Source organism: Palaemon carinicauda, chromosome 31, assembly GCF_036898095.1.
Source record: "Palaemon carinicauda isolate YSFRI2023 chromosome 31, ASM3689809v2, whole genome shotgun sequence".
NCBI lineage: Eukaryota > Metazoa > Arthropoda > Malacostraca > Decapoda > Palaemonidae > Palaemon > Palaemon carinicauda.
This window is the reverse complement of record NC_090755.1, coordinates 30,878,170-30,904,248: the sequence shown is the minus strand read 5'-3', so window position 1 is coordinate 30,904,248 and position 26,079 is coordinate 30,878,170. Positions and strand designations below refer to the sequence as shown.

The 26,079-nt window shown below is 47.4% G+C and overlaps 1 protein-coding gene across 3 annotated transcripts in view; it reads left to right on the top strand.

Moving 5' to 3' along the window:
• Window positions 1-26,079, top strand: part of LOC137624378 (coiled-coil domain-containing protein 50) — a 127,653-nt gene that overhangs the window by 13,063 nt on the left and 88,511 nt on the right. For all 3 annotated transcript variants that reach the window (XM_068355098.1, XM_068355099.1, XM_068355100.1), the window contains exons 2-3: window positions 16,813-16,875; window positions 17,358-17,496. In XM_068355098.1, coding sequence (XP_068211199.1) covers window positions 16,813-16,875; window positions 17,358-17,496 — 202 coding nt within the window. The remainder of the gene's footprint in view (window positions 1-16,812; window positions 16,876-17,357; window positions 17,497-26,079) is intronic.

Genomic DNA, 26,079 nt, shown 5'->3' with positions numbered 1-26,079 from the left:
GTTTGAGCCCAAGGATGTGGAACAGGCAGCTGAGAGGTGGAGGAAATCGAACCATGATTCTCTTCTCCAAAGGGCTCTTACATCTAAGCCATACAAACCTCCAGCACCTCAACAACCTTGCCAATCCAAGACGACGAAACTGGCAGCGGCAGCAAAGACGAAGGTGTCCAAGCAGTAGCCCTTTCCTGTCAAAGACAAGAAGGGCGGAAAGTCCTCCAGGGGAGGCAAGAATCCTAGAGGGAGCGGCCGAGGCCACAAGCGCTAGGATTGGCAATCCCACTGCATGTCCACCATTGGGGGGATGCCTGCAAAGTTGCGCATTCAGGTGGCAGCAACTCGGGTCCGATTCCTGGACGATCTCCGTGATCAGTTAGGAATATCGCGTCCCGTTCATAACATCTCTTCCTCCCCTGACAGCGAATCCAGTGTCGTTGAGGTCCTATGCCATGGGATCGGTAAAGGGGCTAGCCCTTCGGGCAGAAGTCGAGACCATGCTCAAGAAGGATGCTCTCCAGGAGGTTGTCGACGGCTCCCCAGGCTTCTTCAATCGACTCTTTCTCGTAAAGAAGGCGTCTGGAGGCTGGAGACCCGTCATCGACCTCTCAGCTCTGAACAAGTTTGTCAAACAAACTCTGTTCAGCATGGAGACAGCAGACACGGTCAAACTTGCGGTGAGACCGCAAGACTTCATGTGTACACTGAATCTGATGGACACGTACTTCCAGATCCCAATCCATCTGTCTTCAAGGAAGTACTTAAGATTCAGCCTAGACAACAAGATCTACCAGTTCAAGGTGCTGTGTTTCGGTCTCTCCACAGCACCCCAGGTATTCACCAGTGTGTTCACCCTGATATCTTCGTGGGCACACGGGATCGGCATCCGTCCCCTCTGCTATCTGGACGACTGGATGATCCTGGCAGACTCGGAGTCGACCCTTCTTCGACACTGAGACAAGCTTCTGGGACTTTGCCAAGATCTAGGGATCATGGTAAATCTCGAGAAGTCTTCTCTGCTTCCATCTCAACGACTGGTATATCTAGGCATGATATTGGACACCAATCTCCACAAAGCCTTTCCATCAGACGACAGGATAGCAAGGCTGAGGAGGGTCGCAGATCCTTTCCTCAGACGAGGAGAGCGTCCAGCCCAATCGTGGTTACGTCTCCTAGGGCACCTTTCCTCCTTGCCCCGTCTGGTTCCAAATGGCCGCCTCAGGATGAGATCCCTGCAATGGTGGGTCAGGTCCCGGTGGAATCAAGGCCACGATTCCCCGGACATTCTGGTCCCTATGGGTCTTGTGGAACGGACGGAACTTCAGTGGTGGGTGACGGACGGAAACCTTCGAAAGGGAGTGGATCTTCTCGTCCTCCCCCCGGATTTGATGCTGTTTTTGGACGCTTCAAAGAAGGGTGGGGGCCCCACGTTCTGGACCACAGGATCTCAGGCCTATGTTCAGAATCAGAAAAGTGCCTCCACATAAATCTGCGAGAAGTGAAGGCCGTATATCTGGCACTTCAACAATTCCAACAGATCCTGGCGGGTCACTCCGTGGTGGTCATGAGCGACTACACCACGGTAGTGGCTTACATCAACAAGCAGGGAGGTACCTTTTCACAACAGCTATCCCATCTTGCAGTAGAGATACTGAGATGGTCAGAAGTCCACTCGATTCCACTATCGGCTCTCTTCATTCCAAGCAAGAGGAATGTGCTCGCCGACAGTCTGAGCAGAGCATCGCAGATAGTGAGTATCAAGTGGTCTTTGGATCCTCTAGTAACCAACAAAGTCCTGACTTTGTGGGGTTCCCCGACAGTGGACCTGTTCGCGACAGCCTTGAACTTAAAGCTTCCGCTGTACTGTTCCCCAGTCCCGGACCCCAAGGCACTCTGGCAAGATGCCTTCCAACAACGGTGGGACAACATCGACGTTTACGCCATCCCACCGTTCTGTCTGATTAGAAGGGTGCTTAACAAGACCAGACTATCGGTCAACCTGTCAATGACCTTTATAACCCTGCTATGGCATGCAGAGTGGTCCCCGGACTTTCTGCAGCTCCTGATGGAACTCCCGAGAGAACTTCCTCCACGACACGAGCTACTCAAGCAACCACACTGCAACATCTTCCACAAAGCCGTAGCATCGCTTCGGCTTCACGCCTGGAGACTATCCAGCATCTCCTCACAGAGAGAGGCTTTTCGCAACAAGTTGCGGAAAGGATGTCTTGACACCTGCGAAAGTCATCTACAGGGGTCTACCAGGCGAAGTGGAGAGTCGTCTGTGGTTGGTGTCGTGGGAGGGGTATCTCTCCTCTCGATGCCACTATTCTAGCAATAGCGGAGTTTCTTGTGTATTTGCGGGAAGAAATGCGCCTTTCGGTCTCGGCAGTGAAAGGCTATTGCTCAGCCTTAAGCCTGGCCTTCAGGCTGAAAGGAACGGACAATTCCTCCTCGCTGGAACTTTTTCTACTCAACGAAGCTACGAGCTTACCTGCCCTCAGTCGGAAGTGAGACCTCCTCCATGGAACGTAGTTCGTGTCCTCAGGTCTCTTAAGAGACCTTCGTTCGAACCATTACGCCAGGCTTCTGATCGTCACCTGACTTGGAAGACGATGTTCCTGCTCGCTCTGGCCTCAGCCAAGCGAGTCAGTGAACTTCATGGTCTCTCGTACGACGTCGCCCATTCACGGGGATGGGGGAAGGTAACGTCCGGGTTCGTCCCTGAGTTTGTTGCTAAGACTCAGAATCCTGGAGTTCCGGACCCACGGTTCGACTCCTTCAGGATTTCGAGTCTCCGTTCTTTAACAGATGACCCAGACCATCCCCTACTGTGCCCAGTAAGGAGTCTGAGGCTCTATCTTAAGAGAACAGCTGCAGTTTGTCCTCGAGTGCAAGCCCTGTTTGTGAGGACAGGAATTACGAAGAGGAGGGTCACGAAGAACACCATCTCAACTTGGATTCGCAGGGTCATCCACCATTCCCTGAATCCAGACCCTCCTCTGTCACGTCGCCCTAGAGCACACGATGTCAGAGGCATCGCTACGTCCCTGACATCTAAGAGAAACTTCTCAGTGACGCAGGTTCTACAGGCTGGGGTCTGGAAGCGTCAAACGACATTCACAGCCCACTACCTGCAGGACGTGACCCACAGGAGGCTCGATACGTTCTCTATCGGCCCTGTGGTGGCTACACAACAGCTGGTCTAACCTCAGGCTCCTTAATGGACAAGTAGCAGAAGGTTGAGGGCATTGTTACCTGGTTTTAGTCTGCATGAATGAAAAAGTATGCCTGACCCCTACTCTTTTCTTCATCCTCCCCTCTCTTGGGGAAAGCAGCATCCTGGGTTCTCTGCATAGCTGGCCTCAAACCACTGCAGGTAAACCATGCTTCCTTGTGTTCCTAGTATTAAATATTACTGTCGCGTCCCCCATACCCTGACGAGGTGGTATTGGGAACGTCCTAGCCTAGAATTCCATCTAAAGGACTTCAGGTCGACTTCCTAGGACAAGTCACACTTCATTCCTTCACACAAGCTTATGTAGGCCGCACGTTCCTTGCGGAGCAAGGAACTTGCGAGGTGCAGGGACTCCTTATCTCGAGTGCTACACACTCGGATTCAGACTCCCCGGGCAAAGCCAAAGCCAGTAAGGCTGGGACTTACCACCCTACCTAAGGGTTAAGTCACCCCATGTAAATAGCGTGGTTTGTATTTCGGTTACGGAACAAATGACAAATTCGGAGATAATTTGTATTTTTCCTAACCATACAAACCTTAGCTATTTACACATACTTGCCCGCCAGCCCTGTCCCCCGTGAAGTCCTACCTCTATTCGAAGTGAATCAGTTCACCGGTGTGTGAGGGGGGAGGGGTAGCTAGCTATCCCTCCCCTACCCCCTCGCTAACTAGCGAGGGGTAGTTAACCCTCGTTAAAAATCTAATGGCAAGCCATTTCAGCTACGCCGAAAGTAATACCCCATGTAAATAGCTAAGGTTTGTATGGTTAGGAAAAATACAAATTATCTCCGAATTTGTCATATTAAAGCAAACTCCGGTCAGCATGGAGACCGTAGACACAGTCAGTGTTGCAGTAAACCGCAAGACTTCTTGTGTATACAAGATCCGAAGGACGCGTACTTCCAGATTCCAGTCCATCCGTCTTCAAGGAAGTACTTAGGATTCAGCATAAACAAGAAGGAGTACCAGTTCAAGGTGCTGTGTTTCGGTCTCTCCACAGCACCACAGGGTTTCACCAGAGTTTTTACCCTAATATCTTTGTGGGCACTCAGGATCGGTTTCCGTCTCCTCCATTATCTGGATGACGGCCTGATCCTAGCAGACTCGGAGTCACTCCCTCTTTGACACCGAGACAAACATCTAGGACTTTGCCAGAACCTAAGGGTCAGGGTAAGTCTCGAGAAGTCCGCTCTGCTGCCCAATCAAAGACTGGTTCACCTAGGCATGATTATAGACACCATTCTCCACATCGACGTTTTTGCCTTTGCCCCGTTCTGTCTGATGAGGAGAGTACTCAACAAGACCAGAACATCGATCAATCTTTCAATGACCCTCTTAGCTCCGCTATGGCATCACACAGAATGGTTCCCGAACCTTCTGCAACTCCTAACGGAGCCACCAAGAGAACTCCCTCTACGACACAATCTACTCAAACAACCACATGCCAACATCTTCCACAAAGCCGTAGGTTCACTACAGCTTCACGCCTGGAGACTATCCAGCATCTCTCTGAGAGAGGATTTTCACAAGTTGTGATCAGGATGTCTGGACACCTGCAAAAGTCTTCAGCAGCAGTCTACCAGGCAAAGTGGAAAGTCTTCTGTGGTTGGTGTTGTGGAAGGGGTATCTCTCCACTCGATGCCACTATTCCAACAATAGCGAAATTCCTCGTGTATTTGCGTGAAGAAATGCGCCTTTCAGTCTCGGCAGTGAAAGGCCATCGCTCAGCCTTAAGCCTGGCCTTCAGGCTGAAAGGAATGGACATTTCCTCATCGCTAGAACTTTCTCTACTCATACGGAGTTATGAACTTACCTGCCCTCAGTCGGAAGTGAGACCTCCCCCATGGAACGTGGTTCGAGTTCTCAGGTCTCTTAAGAGACCTCCCTATGAACCATTAAGCCAGGCATCAAATCGCCACCTAACCTGGAAGACGGTGTTCCTGCTAGCTTTGGCCTCGGCCAAGCGAGTCAGTGAACTTCATGGTCTATTGTATGACATCGCCCATTCAAGGGGATGAGGGGAGGTAACGTTCAGCTTCGTCCCTGAGTTTATTGCTAAGACTCAGAATCCAGGAGTAGCGGATCCTCGATTTGACTCCTTCCGGATTTCAAGTCTCCGTACTGTAACAGATGACCCAGACCATCTCTTAATATGCCCAGTAAGGAGCTTGAGGCTGTACCTCAAAAGAACAGCCGCAGCCCGTCCTCGTGTGCCAGCACTATTTGTCAGCACAGGAAGGACTAAGAGGAGGGTCACCTAGAACACCATCTCTGCATGGATTTGCAGGGTCATTGACCTAGCACTGAATCCAGACCCTCCTCCGTCACGTCGCCCCAGAGCACATGATGTCTGGGGCATAGCTACGTCCCTGGCCTTCAAAAGAAATTTTTCAGTGACGCAGGTTCTTCAAGCTGGGGTGTGGAAACGTTAAACAACGTTCACATCCCACTACCTGCGAGATGTGACCCACAGGAGACTCGATACGCTCTCTGTCGGTCCTGTGGTGGCTGCACAACAGCTGGTTTAAAACCTCAAGCTCCTTATTGGACAAGTAGCAGAAGGTTGAGGGCACTATTACCCGGTTTTAGTCTGCATGAATGAAAAGGTTTTCTTCATCATCCCCTCTCTTGGGGAAAGCAGCATACTGGGTTCTCTGCATAGCTGACCGCAAACCACTGCAGGTAAACCATGCTCCTTGTGTTCCTAGTACTGTATTAATATTAATACTGTTACGTCCCCATACCCTGATGAGATGGTATTGGGAAAGTCCTAGTCTACAAGTTTCCATCTAAAGAACTTCAGAACAACTTTCTAGGACGAGTCACAGTTCTTCATAACTTCACACACAGCTTGCGTAGGCCGCAGACCTTGCGTAGCAAGGTTTTAGCGAGGTGCAGAGACTCCTTATTTCTTGAGTGCTTACACACTCAAGTAAGGAGTCCCCGGGCAAAGCCAAAAGCCAGACTGGCTTGGATGTCCACCCTTCCTAATGGGTGAGTCACCCCTATTAAGTAGCGTGGTTTGTATTCCAGTTACGGAACAAATGACAAATTCGTAGATAATTTGTATTTTTCCTAACTATACAAACCTTAGCTATTTAACCAAACATGCCTGCCAACCCTATCCCACAAAGTCCTACCTCCAAGCAAAGTGAGCTCAAGCACAGGTGTGTGTGTGTGTGTGGGGGGGGGGGTAGCAAGCTACCCTTCCCTACTTCCGCTAACTAGCGGTGTGGGTAGTAAACCCTTGTTAGAAAATTAATCGCTCGGTATTTCTGCTACGCCGAAAGTAGTACCCCTATTAAATAGCTAAGGATTGTATAGTTATGAAAAATACAAATTATCTACGAATTTGTTATATTACAGTTGTGGAACAAATGGCAAATTTGGAAATAATTTGTATTTTTAAATATTAAACTTAGCCGGTGAATATATAATAGCTGACGTCTCCGACGGCTCGACAGATTCCAAAAACTCGCGAGCGATCGCCGTGAAGGTTGCGGGTGTGACCACCAGCGCCGACTATCGGCCAGATACCGCATATACTTGTAAAGATCTCCAGTTCTTCTCTGTCGGTCTTGTCGACAAGTTGGTTCCACTCGCTTTATGACCTCGAGTTTTCTACCGAATTGGTGAAGTACTTGGTTTTGGTTTTATTGCTTTCGCCGTGTTGGATTATTCAATACTATCTTCAAAAGAAATGCTTTTGAAAGTAGAGGAAAAGTGTTTTGCCCTTTGTTTTTTTTTTTATCTCTGGTTTTTCCATAGAGTAAAGATGGCCGACCCTTCCCTCAGTGTACGGAAGTGTGTTTAAGGCTTTTAGTAATTATTTTATCACGTTATAATTTATTGTTGATATTTATAGATTTTCCTCTATATTTTTTATATCTCACCCGCCTTTATTAGGCCTCTTCAATTAGCTTTCCATTTATACTAAACATCAAGATAAATTTTATGTTTTGTTTATATGCGGCCTTTACCTATTCCTTGTAGGCGGTCCTAACTTGGAAAACGAAGTTAAACAACGTTGAGCCCATTCAACTTTTATTTTTGTTAAGTTTAAATCAATTGCTCTGTAAGAGTTATGAAATGAATATTTTTTAGAAAATATTTTAAGAGATATATTCTTTGAATAGTCTTCGTGCTGTTTCTTTTTTTTTTTTCAAAGATGAACTAACGTTTGGTTTATTTATGCTACGCAGTTTGCGCTCTATCGTTACGATAGAGAAAGAGAGAATCACGGTTTCACTTTGCAGAAAGAGTAAATCGATTTTGACGTTTTGTTCATTCTTCTTTCAAACTGAAGTGTTTTAGATACTAATTTAAAGGAACTTGTTAATTTTCAATTTCTTAGTCCTTTCAGTTTTTTCCTTTGGTCAAATAACCTGTTTATTGACAAAGGGTGAGTGGGCAATTCTCTTGTGTGTGACAAGAGAGAGAGAGAGAAAGAGAGAACGATCCGATCTTTATTCTCGTCCCAAGTCTCTGTACAAGGAGTTTGGGAGCGAGTAACGTTGTTCTCGATTCAGTTTTTTACTCTCGTCCCAAGTCTCTGTACGGGGAGAGAGGATAAAACGTTTTTAGTTTTTATTCTCGTCCCACGGTGAGAGATTGAAAACGTAGTCTTTAGTGAACTAGTGTTTAGTCTCCTCCCCAGTCACTGATCCTTTTTAACTTTATATATTTCCGTTTTATTCGATATATATGTATATGTTTATTGATTTTTGCATGTGTGTTTCATTTTGTACTAATGTGCTTACATTATACGACTCATTTCGCAATTATAACCTTTTGATGTAAGGGAGAATTGCGTGCTTCAGGTAGAAATCAGTTTTATTCATGCCTAATGTGAAATTATTGAAAAATACGATATCAGTGAAGTAAGTGCAAAAAACATGTTCTGTGTTGCGGAGGGTTCGTTTGTTTGTGCTTGTCGCTCCCCTAGTCCGAGACCTCTTTCAGGCTCCTCTGCACCAGGGAGAAGTAATGTCGTAGGACTTAAGGGGACGAGAGGCTTTAACCAACGTACAGACGTTCCCTCTTTGGTATCGGACGTTTCTCGTCAAGATCGCCCTTACCATAAGACGGGTGAGACTGTGTTCTCCTCGTCATCCGAAAACTTTTCGCAAAAGAAACCTTGGCGCAAGGTTTCTAGACCCTTGAAGCGAAAGTCAGTCCCTTCAGGACAGGTCCAGCGTCCTGGCTGTGGCCATTGGGACAGCTCTGACCCTTTGCAGTCGTCGGAAGACTGTTCGCCTTTTAAACGCAAGCGTAACAAGGGGTCCGAGGGTCGCGGTAAAGGCAATGTTTTGCCAACACAGACGTTACCGTCGTCTCGGCCCGTTCCGACTCCCGTTGATCCTAAATGGGTTGTCCTGCAGGACATGCAGACGAAGCTTGCCTCCCTTATGGAGAAGTATGACGTTGAGCAGGTTCACGATGAACCTTCGCTTTCGAGTTGCCGTTACGCTAAACGAGACTCTGGCCGTCAGCCACCCAAACGAGCATTTACTCGTCCGTTTGACGTTAGTGCTGACGTTTCTTGTACTTTGAAACGTGATGTCAGTAGTTTTTCACGTCAGTCACGTGACATGGATCCTCCCTCGCTGCAGTCTCGTGTTGACTTTCAGCCGCTGCCGCAGTCTCGTGTTGACGTTCAGCCGCTGCCGCAGTCTCGTGTTGACGTTCAGCCGCAGCCCCGACCGGACGTTCGCCGACCGGCTCAGTTGCCTCGACTTGACGTTGAGCGTCAATCACCGCAGTCGAAGGTTGTTTTGCCTGCTCAGTCTATGCAGTCAAGGCAGTTCCGACGTGACGTCGAGCGTCAATCAACTTCAGTTGTTGTTGTTGGTCAGTCACAAGGATTTCAGTCCTTTCAGCAGCGGCGTGACGTCGCTTCCTCTACTGCTACTGCTGCTCCTTTGCTTGTTGACATTGCCTGTCAAGCGTTGCCGCGGCAGGTCTCTCCTTTTCATGAGACTCTGCAATTGTCGGACGAGGTTCCTTCAGATGAGGAGGTTGCTGATCCTCCTCCTACTGATATTCCTTTGGGGACTTTGTCAGACGGAGAGGAGCCTAAAGCTGCTCAGCCCTCTATGGACTTTAAAAAAAAAAAAAATCATGCTGATTTTTAAGGATCTTTGTCCGGACCATTTTGTAACTGCTGCTCCTCGTTCGCCTTCGTCAGAGTTTACGCTAGGCCTAGCTACTTCGAAGCCGTCGTTTTCTAAGCTAGTGTTCTCTCGCTCTTCTAAGAGAGCTTTACGTTTGCTAGGCGACTGGTTGATCACCAGGAGGAGTTTGGGGGAGACAGCCTTTGCTTTCCCTCCTTTTAAACTGGCTTCTAGAGCGAGTGTCTGGTATGACACGGGAGAAGTTCTCAGCTTGGGAGTTCCTGCCTCTGCCCAGGGAGACTTCTCAAGCCTCATAGACTCTCCCCGTCGCCTGGCCATGAGACACTCCAAGATTTTATGGTCGGCTTCAGAGCTAGACCATCTCCTGTTAGGAGTTTTTCGAGCATTTGAAGTTTTTATTTGTTGGATTGGTCCCTGGGAGCCTTAAGTAAGAAGGTCTCTCCAGCTGTCAATGTACTGCTGTACAATTATGTCATGCATGAACAAGGCTATCAGGGATGGCTCCAATGATCTGACAGCCACGTTCACTGCAGGAACAAGGCTATCAGGGATGGCTCCAATGATCTGGCAGCCACATTCACTGCAGGAGTACTTAAGATGTAAGTGCGCTCAATGTGTTCATTGTCAAGACAAACTTCACGATGAAGACTACCAAATCTGTCTTGGCAGCAGTAAGGGAAGGCGACTGGATGGTCTCTCTCGACCTTCAGGATGCATACTTCCACATCCCGATTCATCCAAACTTTCAACAACATCTGAGGTTTGTGGACGGGAAAGTAATGTACCAATGTCGAGCACTGTACTTCGGCCTCATTCCTGCTCCTCTTGTTTTTACAAGGCCCTTGCAAAATGTAGCAAGCTTTCTACATTTTTTGAGGATTCAGAGCCTCCCTTTATTTTGACGACTGGCTAATCAGGGCGTCATCATTATATCGCTGTCTGGAGAGCCTCTTATGGACATTAGACCTAACCAAGGAGCTAGGTCTCATAGTGAACGTAGAGAAGTCGTAACTTACAGTACCCCATCCCAGACTATTCTTTATTTGGGAATGGAGATACAGTGTCTGATTTTTCGGGCCTTTTCGTCTCCCACAAGAATGGAACAAGCTCTGTTAAAAGTCCTTCACTTGCAAGAGAAAAACAGTTGCTCTGTAAGAGTTTGAACTAGCCTCGTGGGAACTCTTTCATCGCTGGAGTATTTTATCTCTCTGGGGAGACTCAACCTATGCCCTCTCCAATTTCACCTAAACCATTGGAACAAGGAGAAGGGCTTAGAGAGTATCTCTTTCCCAATCTCCGACTCAGTCTAGACATGTCTGACTTGGTGGGACAGCAACATCAGACTTCGAGAAGGTCTTTCTCTTGCGATCAAGAACCCAAACCATGTGTTGTATTTAGATGCATCGGATTTGGGTTAGGGAGCTCCACTGGACAGTCTGGAATGCTCGGGTCTTAGATCCACGGATCAGAAGGAACTCCATTTAAGGCAAGTAACATCTCTCCTTTGGCGAGATTTGTGCAAGGAAAAATGAATGTCTTGGCGGACTGCCTCAGCAGAAGAGGACAAGTCATCTCCATGGAGTGGACGTTGCATAAGACTGTGTGCGAGAAGCTATGGATGACATGGGGTCAACCCACCATAGATCTTTTTGCGACTTCTCTGACAAGAGGCTCTCGACTTACTGCTTTCCAGTTCCAGATCCAGAGGCAGCCCACATAGACGCTTTCCTGCTGGACTGGTCTCACCTGGACGTTTATGCCTTTCCACCTTTCAAGATCCTAAACAAGGTGCTGCAGAAGTTCACCTCTCACGAAGGGACCAGGTTGACATTGGTTGCTCCACTCTGGCCCGCGAGAGAGTGGTTCACAGAGGTACTTCTATGGCTGGTAGACGTTCCAAGAAGTCTGCCGTTACGGATGGATCTCTTGCGACAGCCTCACGTAAAGAGATTTTATCAAAGCCTCCCCACGCTTCGTCTAACTGCCTTCAGACTATCGAAAGACTCTCTTGAGCTCGAGGGTTTTCGAAGGAGGCAGCTAGAGCGATCGCGAGGGCTAGAAGATCCTCTACCATCAGGATCTATCAGTCGAAATGGGAGGTATTTAGAGACTGGTGCAAGTCCTCCTCTATTTCCTCTTCCAAGTGCCTCTGTAGCGCAGATTGTGAATTTTCTGCCTTATCTGAGAAACGGTCGCTCCCTCTCTGCATCCACCATTAAAGGCTACAGAAGCATGTTAGCTTCTGTTTTCAGGCATAAGGGTTTGGATCTTTCTAATAACAAAGATCTCCAAGACCTGCTTAAGTCTTTCGAGACTTCCAAGGAGCGTCATATTTCGACTCCTGCTTGGAACTTGGACGTGGTCCTACAGTTCCTTATGTCAGACAGGTTTGAACCATTAAATTCAGCCTCCCTGAAGGATCTTACCCTCAAGACACTTTTTTTTGGTGAGCTTGGCTTCGGCTAAAAGGGTTAGTGAGATACATGCTTTTAGCAAGAACATCGGTTTCTCCGCTAATAAAGCAGTATGCGCTCTTCAACTTGGTTTTTTTTTTTGGCCAAGAATGAACTTCCGTCTCGTCCTTGGCCTAAATCATTTGAAATCCCCAGTCTTTCTGAGATTGTGGGGAATGAAGTTGAAAGAGTGCTGTGCCCCGTTAGAACTCTTAATTTTTGTTTATCCAGAACTAAACCGCGACGAGGTTGTTCAGAGGTTTTATGGTGCTCCGTTAAAAAGCCCTCTTTGCCTATGTCTAAGAATGCGTGGTCTTATTTTATTAGACTTTTGATTCGGGAGGCACACTCTCAATTAAGTGAGAAGGATCATAATTTACTTAAAGTCAAGGCTCATGAAGTTAGAGCGATAGCAACTTCTGTAGCGTTTAAGCAAAATAGACCCATTAAAAGTATTATGGACGCGACCTTTTGGAGCGGCAAGTCGGTTTTCGCTTTATATTACTTGAAAGATGTCCAGACTCTTTATGAGGACTGCTACACACTGGGACCATTTGTAGCAGCGAGTGCAGTAGTGGGTGAAGGCTCTACCACTACATTCCCTTAATCCCAATATCCTTTTAATCTACTCTTGAAATTTTTAATCTTATTTTGGGTTGTACGGGAGACTAAGAAGTCTTTCGCAATCTTTTTGATTTGGCGGGTGGTCAAAATATTGTTTCTTGAGAGCGCCCAGATTAAGGGTATTGATGAGGTCCTGTTATAGGGGTGTTCACCCTGGTTATAGCAGATCCTGGGAATCTTTCGGCATCCTAAGAGGATCGCTGGGCTTCATGAGGATAGCGGACTAATGAGGCAGAGTAATAATCAGAGTCTGCTTCCTTACCAGGTACCTATACTTAAGTCTGTTTTTTTAATAATTGTCAAAAACTCTTGAGCATATACGCCTTTATTGTATTAATACTGGTCTCTACCCACCACCATAGGTGTGAATCAGCTATTATATATTCACCGGCTAAGTTTAATATTTAAAAATGATATTTTGATTATAAAATAAATTTTTGAATATACTTACCCGGTGAATATATAAATTAAAGGCCCTCCCTTCCTCCCCGATAGAGACCTAGGGGACTGAGAAGAACTGGAGATGTTTACAAGTATATGCGGTATCTGGCCGATAGTCGGTGCTGGTGGTCACACCCGCAACCTTCACGGCGATCGCTCGCGAGTTTTTGGAATCTGTCGAGCCGTCGGAGACGTCAGCTATTATATATTCACCGGGTAAGTATATTCAAAAATTTATTTTATAATCAAAATATCATTTTTCCTAACGATACAAACCTTTAGCTATTTACACAAACTTACCTGCCAACACCGTCCTCCTTGAAGTCCTACCTCCAAGCAAAGTGAAGCACAGTCACAGGTGTGTGAGTGGGAGGTGTAGCTTGCTACCCCCCTACCTCCGCTAACTAGCAGGATGGGTAGGTAACCCTCGCTAAATTTAAATGGCTCGTCCTTTCAGCTTCGCCGATAGAATACCCCTTATAAATAGCTAAACATTTGTATCGTTAGGTAAAATACGAATTATTTCCAAATTTGTCGTGTTTAAGAGGAGGTTTTCTGGTGATGGTGCTAGTTTTGGAACCTAGTTGTAAAGATTTTCTTCTGGAGCATTCTAGGAAATGTGGTCATCATACAATTAGGCAGTCATAAAGTGATGGATGTTTGTAGGGAAGATAAAATTATCTTATCTTTGGAAGATTGTTTTTTTATCCTCTATGATTTTTTCATATAGCTTATTAGAAAAGCCAGGAGGCTGAATTAATGAAAGGGCAAAAGTAGCTGAATAAAAGTGTGAAGTTTTAAAGTTCTGGGGAGAAAAACCAATATCTCATTTCATAACTACAGTTTATGGTGATGGGGCTACTTTTGGAACCTAGATGTACAGATTTTCTTCAGGAGCATTTCAGGAAATGTAGTCAGCGTGCAATTAGGAAGTCATCAAGAGTTGATGTTTGTAGAAAAGAAAAAATTAGTTTATCTTCCAAAGATTGTTTTTTATCCTCTAATTATCTCAGATGAAAGGAAACAGAACTTTGAATCAAAGTAAGAACAAATGTAACTCGGCTATCAATAGTTTTGATGTTATAGGTACAATAACTACAAATGCAAGTAAGGTACAGAATTTTTTAAAGATTGAGTAATACAGTTCTGTAAGTAGTAAATATTGTAGCCTGCTTAAGCTAGCACAAAATCCTTGCGTAACTTTTTGTGGTAAAGGTCTTGAGTGAGATATTTTGCTTGCAAAAGTGACATTCCTTTTACGTGGTTTTCCTGTAAAATTAGTTTTTTATTACTTGATTTTATAATGCCTTGTTACTGTTCTCTTTTTGGTAAATTGTGAATTTACACCCTTCTTATTGAGGCCATTTGCGTCAATAGGCGTATGAGGAGGAGATGATGATTATTACCTCTGCCAACGAAGTTGGAAAGAGGTTATGATTTATCCTCTGTTTGTGTGTTTATGTATGTGTGTGTGTGTGTTTGTTAGCGAACACCTTCCTGGTCACAATTCTAATCATAGAGTAATGAAACTTGCAGGGATTAACATTTATGTAAAAAGCTGGAAATGATAAAATTTGGAAGGTCAAGGTCATGGTCAAGCAAAATATCCAATTCATATAATCAGCCATAAGTTTGGACATTGTTGTCACAGAGACTATAAACTTGGTTCATATTTAAGTGTATGAAAATCCACGCCAATTAATACATGTTAAGGTTTAATGTCAGGGTCCAGTCTATGTTCAAGGTCAAGCAAAAGGTCAAATTCCGGTCATCAACCATATGGCCACAATTTTAATCGTAAGGTAATGAAACTTGCATGGATTTTAAACTTTTGTGTAAAGAGGTGGAAATGATTAAATTTTGAAAGGTCAAAGGTCAAGATTACGGACGAATAAAACGTTCATATCACGTAATCAGCCATAAGTTTTGACTTTCTTGTCACAGAGACTTTAAACTTGGTTCATATTTAAGAGTATGAAAATCCACACCAATTAATACATGTCAAGGTCAAGCAAGAGGTTGAGAAATAAGCTGCTGTGGCGGAGGTCTGCGCTCTACTGAGTGCCCCTCTAGTTGATTTATATTTCCATTCTAAGTATTTATAATAGGGACTTGATGTGAGCTAAGTGTAGGATGAAGAACCATTTTATGTTCTGGTTATGAGAAGTCTATGTTCTTCAGCTTTTAAGAGTAATATTTAGAATTTCCAACCCATCACTACCACATAAAATTAAAAAAATGCAGACAGTCAACCTCAGCTGTATATCTTATATCAATTGAAATATACTGTAGAGTACTTTAGAAATATATGGAGATTGATTAGAGATATCACTGACATTGAACTACAGTATAAACTTCACATTTCACACTTTAAAGTATTAAGTTGATTTCTTCTTGTTTTGTTGAAAACCAAAGCAATGTTTATTAAGCTGTGGAATTTTTATAATGTACCTCTTTCATGTTATCAAGTAATTATAGGTGGTGGAATGCTCTTAAAATGTTCTGGTTAATAGAGTCATTATGTAAGTGATGGAATTTAGATGAGTGTTTTAAGTTTTAGAATATTTTTAATGCAATATCAATATCAGTGTATGGTTTATTTTCATAAAAAGTACAGGTATTAATTATGGCAAATTACTTTTGCACATTAGGATAGACCAATGTAAGTGTTATAATTAGTAATTTTATTGAAGTATAATTCAGGCCAGTTTAAAGAAATATCGACAGAAATTGAGAACTGTAATAGGAAATTACGTGTCATAAATTTATAATAGAAGATTCAGTTATAATCAATACTTTGCATGTGGTCATGGGGAGTTGCAGTGAATTATTGATCACTTAAATGCTGTGGGCCAGCTACTTGGGTTTTTCCCCTTCGTGTTTACTTTCCCAAGATTGATCCATGTAAGTATTGATATTTCCTGTTGCACATGCTCTGTATACCAAGCAGGAAACAGAAGGTATCATATTACATCTTGAGGGGGTGTGTTGTTGTCAAGAGTGCAATATGTTTTGTTGGGTGTGACTTTGCTTTAGTTTATTCAGGGTTGATGTAGTTACTCTGCCAAGATATTTTTTGGTTGGAGATAGAAAATGTTTATTTTTGTGTTCTACTAAATGAGAAAAGTTTTACTCATGTAAAAGTTGGTATGAACAGTAAATAAATACTTAGATTACCTTATTTGCCAAAAAGAAAAAAAAAAAAAAAAAAAATCCTGATTGTTTTATGCTAATTCATAGTGCTGATCATGTTAGTGTTATAGATAGTGTCACATATTATTATACATACAGTACTTACCTTTGGTAATATCTATTTACAGTACTTGTAAATTCTCCTTGTTAACATTATGGATTCAAAGGGAAACACAGGTAGAGGTGAGATGAAAGAAAAAGTTAATGTGTGATATTAATTGCTATTGATGAATTGTAACATAATTTCCTTAATTTCATGAAACTACAGTACGTATTTGGCTAAAAGTCTTTAATTCTGTAACCTTTTATATCATGATTACATATTTTATAAATGGAATGTATTGAACTACTACTTACTGGGGAATATACTGTATACAGTAGATTCACAAAAAATATATCATCATTATTTTAATGGCATATTTTACCTTGGCTGTACTGTTACTTTGTGTAATTTTCATTTACAGTAACTCTTTAGAGGGAATATATTTTATTTTGTGCTTTATTTTGGTTATGTAAAAAGTGATACATCTATATGTCTTGATGAATAATGAGTTTATTATAGTACTGTACAGTGGATAGGAAATAAGGTGCAGTTTTGCAAAAGGCTATTATTAAGAACTGCAGTTTTAATACTGTATATGGTCCATGTATAAAAAATGTTTATGAATTACTAAATTTGTTTAATACAAAATTAATAAGATATGTCATTTTGAAGGAATTAATAGTATTTTCTCAGTTTGCAGAGAATGGTTGTTGCATGAGGACCAGGCCCTTGCTCACAGGCTTCAGAATGAAGAATGTAAGTTCATTGCCTTCATAATACAGTAATTGCATTTACTGCATCTGAGATTTTATTGTACTGTATGTTGTTTGATGCTGTAAGCTATTTTACATTAAAAAATAACATAAATACTATGCTGTATAAGTTAGTTTATCAAATTTATTTTTCATTTTTCATTATCTTGTGTGTGCCATTTACAGTCATTTTATAACTTATACCTTCTAAGTAAATGGTGGTTTGAAATTAAATGAATTAACCACGAAAAATGATATAATAGAAAAGTACTATGGGCTTAATTTTTACTAGTCCGAAAAAAGGAATTTGTTGTTGAAAATTCTTGCTTGGTGGATTTAAGGTAATAAAGATATACTATACAGCGAAGTACAGTTCTTTATTTTAATATATCCAGAGATCTGTAAAATATGAGGTCTTGGGTTTTACAATTTTGAGGATTTTTATGGATTTATCAATAAAGAAATGAAACCTTTTTTAATTTTCAGATCAGATGCATCTGGGTAGCAACCGGGAACGCAATCAGATTCTACGACAAGATGCTCCTAAGGCACGGGAGGAACAGATAAGGGAGGACCATGAAGCTGCAATGGCACAAACAGCTTATGAACTTTCTTTAGCACAACAGTAAGTTGGATGTTTTTTTTTCTTGTGGTGTCAGTATTTATGGTGAAATTGATGTTGTAGAAATAGCTGCTTTTCAGGTATTTGTGGCAATATCTGTGTACAGTGAACTGTATTATGTATTATGACAAACTAAAGCACACTCACAATAATTTTAGTGAGTCACAAAGAATGAGATGTCTGCCAATGTGTAAATACTCATTTTACAAGTCCTTTGATAACAAATATGAATAGGTATATTAGAAGTACTATTTAGTCATCCTATTCAGTTTATTTGTATTTGTTCCGTAACTGAAATACAAACCACGCTATTTACATGGGGTAATTACTTCGGCGTAGCTGAATGATGAGCCATTAGAATTTTAACGAGGGTTTACTACCCCACCGCTATTTAGCGGGGGGTAGGGAGGGGTAGCTAGCTACTCTACCCCCCTCACACACACCAGTGAGTGCTTCACTTTACTTTTGGCTCGGGTGGAGAACAGACCTGTCTGCTCTCTCCCTCGCTTTGACTGCCATTAATCTGTTTTTGCTTTTTCTCCCCTCACAGTCCTCTGCGGAGGGGACGACTCGCCGTTCGCCGATCCTGCCAGCTACCACCCTAGACCTCTCCGGGGATCGTTCGCCGATCCTGCCAGCTACCACCTTAGACCTCTCCGGGGATCGTTCGCGATCCCCTTCGAAGGAAGGTCGTCCTTCTTGACCCTGTGACCAGTCTCCCTCCAGACTTGCCGTCACCCTTCGAGGATGCTGATGCGCTTTACTCGCCACCTGAACCTGCCATTGCTCAGGCACCGGTTCCTTCGGGGCATAAGGGACTTGAGTGCAAATCTGCGCCTCTTGCCCTCAAGCGTCAGGTTCAATCTGCGCGCCCTCATGCTGCTGCTGCTGCTGCTGCCGTTCCAGTCTTGGCGTCACAGCGCTCACCTGCGCGCGTGCGCGCCCCTGGTCCTGTTACGCGCCAGGGTTCCCCTGCGCGCCCACATCCTTCTGCGCCCCGGCACCCGCCAGCAGTTCCTGATCTAGCGCGCCAGCGCTCACCTGCGCCCCAGCGTTCTCCGGTTCTTGCCACGTCACGCGCAGTCCAAGAGGCTCCTAGGTACATCTGGACTCGCGGCGCCCTTCTGCAGTTCCAGACACAGCGCACACGCGCTCGCCAATGCGCTAGCGCGCTTCTACATTCCAGCGCGCAGTCCAGGAGGTGCCTAAGTTAACGCACGGGCGCTCCCAGGTACCCATGGACTCTCCTTCCAGACCGCGCAATCCTGCACGTGCTCCTCCAGTCGCGCGCGACGCTCCAGTTGCGCACCAGGTTCCAGTCTCTCTCAAGGCGCCCCATGCAACCCAACAACGCGCACCTGTGTACCCTAATCCTATCGCGTGCCCATCGCAGCAGCGCACACCAGCGCGCCCACATCCTGATGCGCGCCATGCGTGCCCACGATCTCCTGCCCGCCCAGCGTGCCCACAGGTTAATATACCTGTTCAAACGGCTCAGCGCCCACCTGCGCTCCAACGTGCAATCCCGAACCTGCACACTCGCGCCATCTCCCGGTTCTTCTGGATACGCGCCCACGCGCCACTACTCTCTCGCGCCTGTCAGTACCGCATCAGGATGCTGCGCGCCCTCGTATCCAGCCTCCTCACGATCCAGCTCCTGCGCGCCACACGCCCTCGCCATCTCCTACGCACGCCCGCGCCATCTTCTGCGCGCCCCCGCGCCATCTCCTGCGCGCCCGCGCTGTCTCCTGCGCGCCCGCGCCATCTCCTGCGCGCCATCACGTCCACGCACCTGTGCCATCCCCTACGCGCCCTTGCGCCCGCTCCACCAACCTCTCACGCCCGCGCGAGCGCGAGATTCCTTTGGCACGCGATCCTGGACAGGGCCCGTCGCGCGACCTCCAGCGCGCTCGCCGGAGGAGGGGCGGTTCCCGGACAGGTTTAAGGACTCTCTTGTTTCAGCCTCTTTTCAGACGAACCCTCGTTTGTCGACTCCTCCAAGGGATCGAACGATTCCCTTCCCTCCAGAGGGAGTGTCTGACAGCGCCACTGTCAGCCAGCAGCCCTGGTTCGGGACCCTGGTCAGAGCTCTTGTGCAGGCTATGAAGCCTGTCCTCTCTGACGTGGGTCACAAATCAGTGGCGGCTTCCTCCCCCCTGAAGAGGAAGAGAGGAGTCCCCTCCGTGGAGACACCTCCGAGGGCTATCCTATTTCCTCGCAGATCCTTGTGCAAGGCTCCTTCCCCCCCCCCAGACTTTCTCTCCCTCCCCTGCGGATGAGGATTACCTATCCTCAGGAGAGTCGGACGAGCCGGACCGTTCCCCCATCGCACCAATGGGGGAAACTCCGCCTCTCCCTGAGAAGTCTTCTCGTCCAGAGTTGGAAAAGAGCCTGCACCCATCGTTACTCGAGTCCTGTATCCCTCCCAGGAGGGAACCGGAGGACTCTAAGACGATTCCCAAATCGTCAGCAAGGATCAGACAGGAGCCAGCTAGACCTTCCGAGGATGTCCACGTGTCCCCCCCCGGAAGAGCCACTGGGGACAGGAGACTTTGCTGCAAGTCCTTCAGGAGGAGAGCACCAAGAGTCAGAACACGCGTTCTGGCAAGTCCTGACCCTCATGGGGAAGCTCAACGGGATTCCAGACCCAGAGATTCCTCCTCGTGAGGGTAAGGACATGGTTTTGGACCGTGTCTACGGCACCCAGAAACCCTCTGGGGCCAGTGCAGCTTTGCCCTGGTTTCAGGAGATGAAGAGTGCCAGGGACAAGGTCGAGGGCCAGCTCTCTGAGCTTGCGTCCTCCAGTAGATCCAGCGCCGGTAACAAGCTCCTCCCTCCTCCTCGAGTCCATCAGAGGAGGTACTTTGAGATCCTTGAGGAGGCATGTTTGGGTCTTCCAATTCACCACTCCGTGGAAGAACTCACCGGGGGAGTCCCTCTAGAGAGAGACTCCAACCGGCACGTGTCCTATTCAGCTACTGAGATCCTAAGCCAGGAGTAGGTGGCAAAGTGTGCCATGCAGGCAACTTCGTGGCTTGACATCTGGCTGGGGTCTCTGGGCATCCTGGTGCGGTCTGAGGACCTGTCCATAGAAAGCACCAGGAAGGCACTGGAGACTTTCTTGCTCAGGCATGCGGACCATCGAGTTTCTGGCCCACCAAGTCTCGAGCTTGTGGGTCAATACGATTCTCAAACGACGGGATGCATTGGCCGAGAGATTCCACCAGAAGGTCCCCAGTTCGGATGTTAGCAGGCTCAGACACTTCCGTGCTCGGTAAGAGTTTCTTTGTGCCTAAGGACATGGAGCTAACCGCTGAGAGGTGGAGGAAGTCCAACCAGGATTCCCTCATCCATAGGGCCCTGACATTGAGGCCCAACAAACCTCCAGCAGCCCAACAGCCCCGTCCGGCTAAGGACACAAAGAAGACGACAGCAGCAAAGCCGAAGGTGTCTAAGCCCTTTCCTGCCAAGAGCAGAAGGAGCAAGAAGTCCTCCAGGGGAGGCAAGAACCCTAGAGGAAACGGCCGAGGCCGTAAACGCTAGTGTTGGCAGTCCCCCTGCATGTCCACCAGTGGGGGGATGCCTACAAAGTTGCGTGGCAAGGTGGCAGCAACTCGGGGCAGATACCTGGACGATTTCCGTAATCAGTCAGGGTTATCGCGTCCCGTTCACAGCTTCTCTACCTCCCCTGACCGCGAATCCAGTGTCGTTGAGCTCTCTTGCCATGGGATCGACAAGAGGGCAAGCCCTTTGGGCAGAAGTCCAGACCATGTTGAAGAAGGACGCTCTCCAAGAGGTAGTGGACGGGTCCCCAGGATTCTACAGTCGACTCTTTCTTGTAAAGAAGACGTCTGGAGGCTGGAGACCAGTCATCGACCTCTTAACCCTGAACGGGTTTGTCAAACAGACTTCGTTCAGTAAGGAGACGGCAGACACGGTCAGACTTGCAGTGAGACCACAAGACTTCATGTGTACACTGGACCTGAAGGATGCGTACTTCCAGATCCCAGTCCATCTGTCTTCAAGGAAGTACTTAAGATTTTGCCTAGACGACAAGATCTACCAGTTCAAGGTGCTGTGTTTCGGTCTCTCCACAGCCCCTCAGGTGTTCACCAGAGTGTTCACCCTGATATCATCGTGGGCTCAGAGGATAGGCATCCGTCTCCTTCGTTATCTGGACGACTGGCTGATCCTAGCGGACTCGGAGGCAACCCTTCTTTGCCACCGAGACAAGCTCCTCGAACTTTGCCAGGATCTAGGGATCATGGTAAATCTCGAGAAGTCCTCTCTGCAGCCCTCTCAGAAACTGGTATACCTAGGCATGGTCATAGACACGAATCTCCACAAAGCCTTCCCATCAGACGATAGGATAGCAAGGCTGAGGAAGGTCGCGAGGCGTTTCCTCAATCGAGAAGAACTCCCAGCCCAAACGTAGTTGGGTCTCCTCGGCCACCTCTCCTCCCTGGCCCGTCTCGTTCCCAACGGTCGCTTCAGAATGAGATCTCTCCAATGGCGACTCAAGTCCCGGTGGAATCAAGGACACGATTCCCTGGACACTTTGGTCCCTGTGGGTCATGCGGAACGGACAGACCTCCAGTGGTGGGTGGCAGACAAGAACCTACGAAAGGGAGTGGATCTTCTCTCCTTTCCCCGGATTTGATGTTGTTCTCGGACGCATCAAAGAAAGGGGGGGGGGGGGGGGCACGTTCTGGACTACAGGACCTCAGGCCTGTGGTCAGAATCAGAAAAGTACCTTCACATAAATCTGTTAGAAATAAAGGCCGTGTTCCTGGCACTTCGGAAGTTCCACCAAGTCCTGGCGGGCCACTCTGTGGTGGTGATGAGCGACAACACCACAGTGGTGGCTTATATCAATAAGCAGGGAGGTACCTTTTCAGAACAGCTATCCCATTTAGCAGTAGAGATTCTGAGATGGTCCGAAGCCCACTCGATCACACTAGCGGCTCGCTTCATTCCAGGCTAAAGGAATGTGCTCGCCGACAGTCTGAGCAGAGCGATGCAGATAGTGAGTACCGAGTGGTCTTTGGATCCTCAAGTAGCCAACAAAGTCCTGACTTTGTGGGGTTCCCCGACGGTGGATCTGTTTGCTACAGTGCTGAACTTCAAGCTCCCACTGTACTGCTCCCCAGTCCCGGACCTCAAGGCTCTCTGGCAAGAGGCCTTCCAACAACGGTGGGACAACATCGATTTGTACGCCTTTCCCCTGTTCTGCCTGATGAGGAGGGTGCTCAACAAGACCAGAATATTGGTCAATCTATCAATGACCCTGATAGCTCCGCTATGGCATCACGCAGAATGGTTCCCGGACCTTCTGCAACTCCTCACGGAGGTTCCGAGAGAACTCCCTCCACGTCATGAGCTACTCAAACAACCACACGCCAACATCTTCCACAAAGCCGTAGCTTCGCTTCGACTTCACGCCTGGAGACTAGCCAGCATCTCCTCACGGAGAGAGGATTTTCGCAACAAGTTGCGAACAGGATGTCTGGTCACCTGCGCAAGTTATCCGCAGGGGTCTACCAGGCGAAGTGGCGGGTCTTCTGTGGTTGGTGTCGTGGAAGGGGTATCTCCACTCGATGCCACTATTCCAGCAATAGCGGAGTTCCTCGTGTATTTGCGGGAGGAAATGCGCGTTTCAGTCTCGGCAGTTAAAGGCTATCGCTCAGCCTTAAGTCTTGCCTTCAGGCTTAAAGAAATGAACATTTCTTCCTCGCTGGAACTTTCTCTTCTCATACGAAGTTATGAACTTACCTTCCCTCAGTCGGAAGTGAGACTTCCTCCATGGAACGTGGTTCGAGTTCTCAGGTCTCTGAAGAGACCTCCCTACGAACCATTACGCCAGGCTTCAGATCGCCACCTTACCTGGAAGACGGTTTTTCTGCTAGCATTAGCCTCGGCCAAGCGAGTCAGTGAACTTCATGGTCTCTTGTACGACATCGCCCATTCAAGGGGATGGGGGAGGTAACGTTCAGCTTCGTCCCTGAGTTTGTTGCGAAGACTCAGAATCCGGGAGTGCCGGACCCTAGGTTTGACTCTTTCCAGGTTTCGAGTCTTCGTTCTGTAACAGATGACCCTGACCATCTCCTACTGTGCCCAGTGAGGAGTCTGAGGTTGTATCTTAAAAGAACAGCTGCAGTTCGTCCCCAGGTGCAAGCCTTGTTCGTGAGCACTGGGAAAACGAAGAGGAGGGTCACCAGGAATACTATCTCGGCCTGGATTCGCAAGGTAATACATCTGGCCTTAAATCCTGACCCTTCTCCGTCACGTTGCCTTAGAGCGCATGATGTCAGGGGCATAGCTACGTCCCTGGCCTACAAGAAAAATTATTCAGTGACGCAGGTCCTGCAAGCTGGGGTGTGGAAGCGTCAGACCACCTTCACGGCCCACTACCTGCAAGACGTGACACACAGGAGGCTCGATACATTCTCTATCGGCCCTGTGGTGGCTGCACAACAGCTGGTCTAACCTCGCGCTCCTTAATGGACAAGTAGCAGAAGGTTGAGGGCATTGTTACCTGGTTTCAGTTTGCGTTAATGAAAAGATCTGTCTGGCCCTTATTCTTTTCTTCATCCTCTCCTCCCTTGGAGAAAGCAGCATCCTGGGTTCTCTGCACAGCTGACCTCAAACCACTGCAGGTAAACCATGCTCCCTTGTGTTCTTAGTATTAAGTGTAATACTGTCATGTCCCCATACCCTGACGAGGTGGTATTGGGAGAGTCCTAGCCTAGATTTCCATCTGAAGAACTCCAGGTCAACTTCCTAGGACGAGTCACTTCCTCACCTTCACACACAGCTTATGTAGGCCACAGCAGTTTCACAGCATGCTAGCGAGGAGCAGGGACTCCTTATTTCTTGAGTACTTACACACTCGAATTTGGAGTCCCCGGGGAAGCCAAAGCCAGTATGGCAGGGACTTACCTCCCTACCTAAGGGTTGAGTCACCCCATGTAAATAGCGTGGTTTGTATTTCAGTTACGGAACAAATGACAAATTCGTAGATAATTTGTATTTTTTCCAACACGGAAACTTACCTCGAACTACTTTCTTAGGAGTACCTGGGATCTCCTCTCATCCGACCAGAGTTTTGTGTAGTTTACCCTACTTCCATTTTCTGTAAGGGCTAACCTCAAGCGGAAGGATACATGCCCTGAGGCTAGGCCCGGGTCAGGGAGCGTGCTAGCTTGGGTCTCGACCTTCAGTCAGTTCTCTGGTCGCGTCGCGATATCATCTCGACGCTCTCCTTATCTCAGTGCGACTCTTTGTGTCCCCGACTCCTTTCTGTCCCACGTGGTATTCCTGTGCTATCCCTTTGTGTCCCCGCGTGTTAACCTTGTCCTTCCCTTGTGTTCCCACATTCTCACGTGTTAACCTTGTCCTTATTACCCTTTCCCGCTGTGTTCCTGTGTCTTGCGGTGTTACGATAGTGCGTGATGGAGCATCCCCGCCGTTGTCCTGGGCCTAGAGCCGGGAAGTCGTGTGGTGCATTTCTTTCTAAGCTGGAAGTAGACCCTCATTCCTTGTGCTCGTCGTGCAGGGGTAGAGTGTGTTCCCCGTCGGACACGTGTCCGGAGTGCGATTCTTGGAGTGAGGTGCAGTGGTTACGATTCGGTACCAAAAAGAAGTCTGCCAAGCGGTCGCCCAAGAAGGCTAGCACCTCTTTACCCTTTACGTCTCCAGAAGGACCGTCGAGTAGAGTTTCCCTTCCATCTTCCCCTACCCAGAGTAGGGGACGAGGTAAGTCCGTTGCGGGGAAGAAGACAGAAGTTCTTCCCCAAGAGTCTGTTATTCATGATAGTGGGGTAGCAGCATCTTTCCAGGCAAGTGGGGGCCCTGAAGGTGAGGTTAGTGGGGGTCCTAGAGACGATGCCCTGGTGCTTGCGGGTCACGTCTCGTCTGATGATCCCATGTGGAGTAAAACTGTCCCTGTCTCTTCGCCCGCATCATGGGCAGGTTTTTCAGGTACCTCCGCAGCTGAAGGCGCCCCCGAGAAGGAAGACTCACCGGCGGCGGATCCCCTCGAATGGGTGCCTCCTAGGACGCCCTGTAGGTCCCCGTTGAGGTTGGAGGAAGGCCTCAGATCCTGGTTCCCCAGCATAGAGCTCCCGCGCTCTCCCCCAGCACCGCCGTCGTCAGTACCGGATGTGTTCCTGCAGCCCACGCCCTCCGTAGGACAACAAGCCGTTCAGACGACCACTCTGCGGGCCCCTGCCCCTCGGACGTGTTATAAAGAGTTCTCCGATTCATCGGTTGCTACAACCTCCTATTCCTCGGAAGGGGAAACCCGGAGGAATTCCCGGTGGAAGCGTGAGAGATCCCGAAGGAGGCACTCACGTTCGCGGACACGTTCCAGGTCTCGACATGGAAGGAGGCACTCCAGGTCCCCTAGGAGAAAATTCAGGAGGAGCAGATCACCAGGGGAGGAATGGGTGGTCATCCCCCGCAGTAAGCTCGTGGACCTTACTTCGGTTCCGAGCACTTCAGATTGGCGACCCAGAGACAAGTCTTCAGGAAGGTTCTCCTCCAGCCACAAGCTAGAACCACAGAGAGACTCGCGGACCTCTTCCG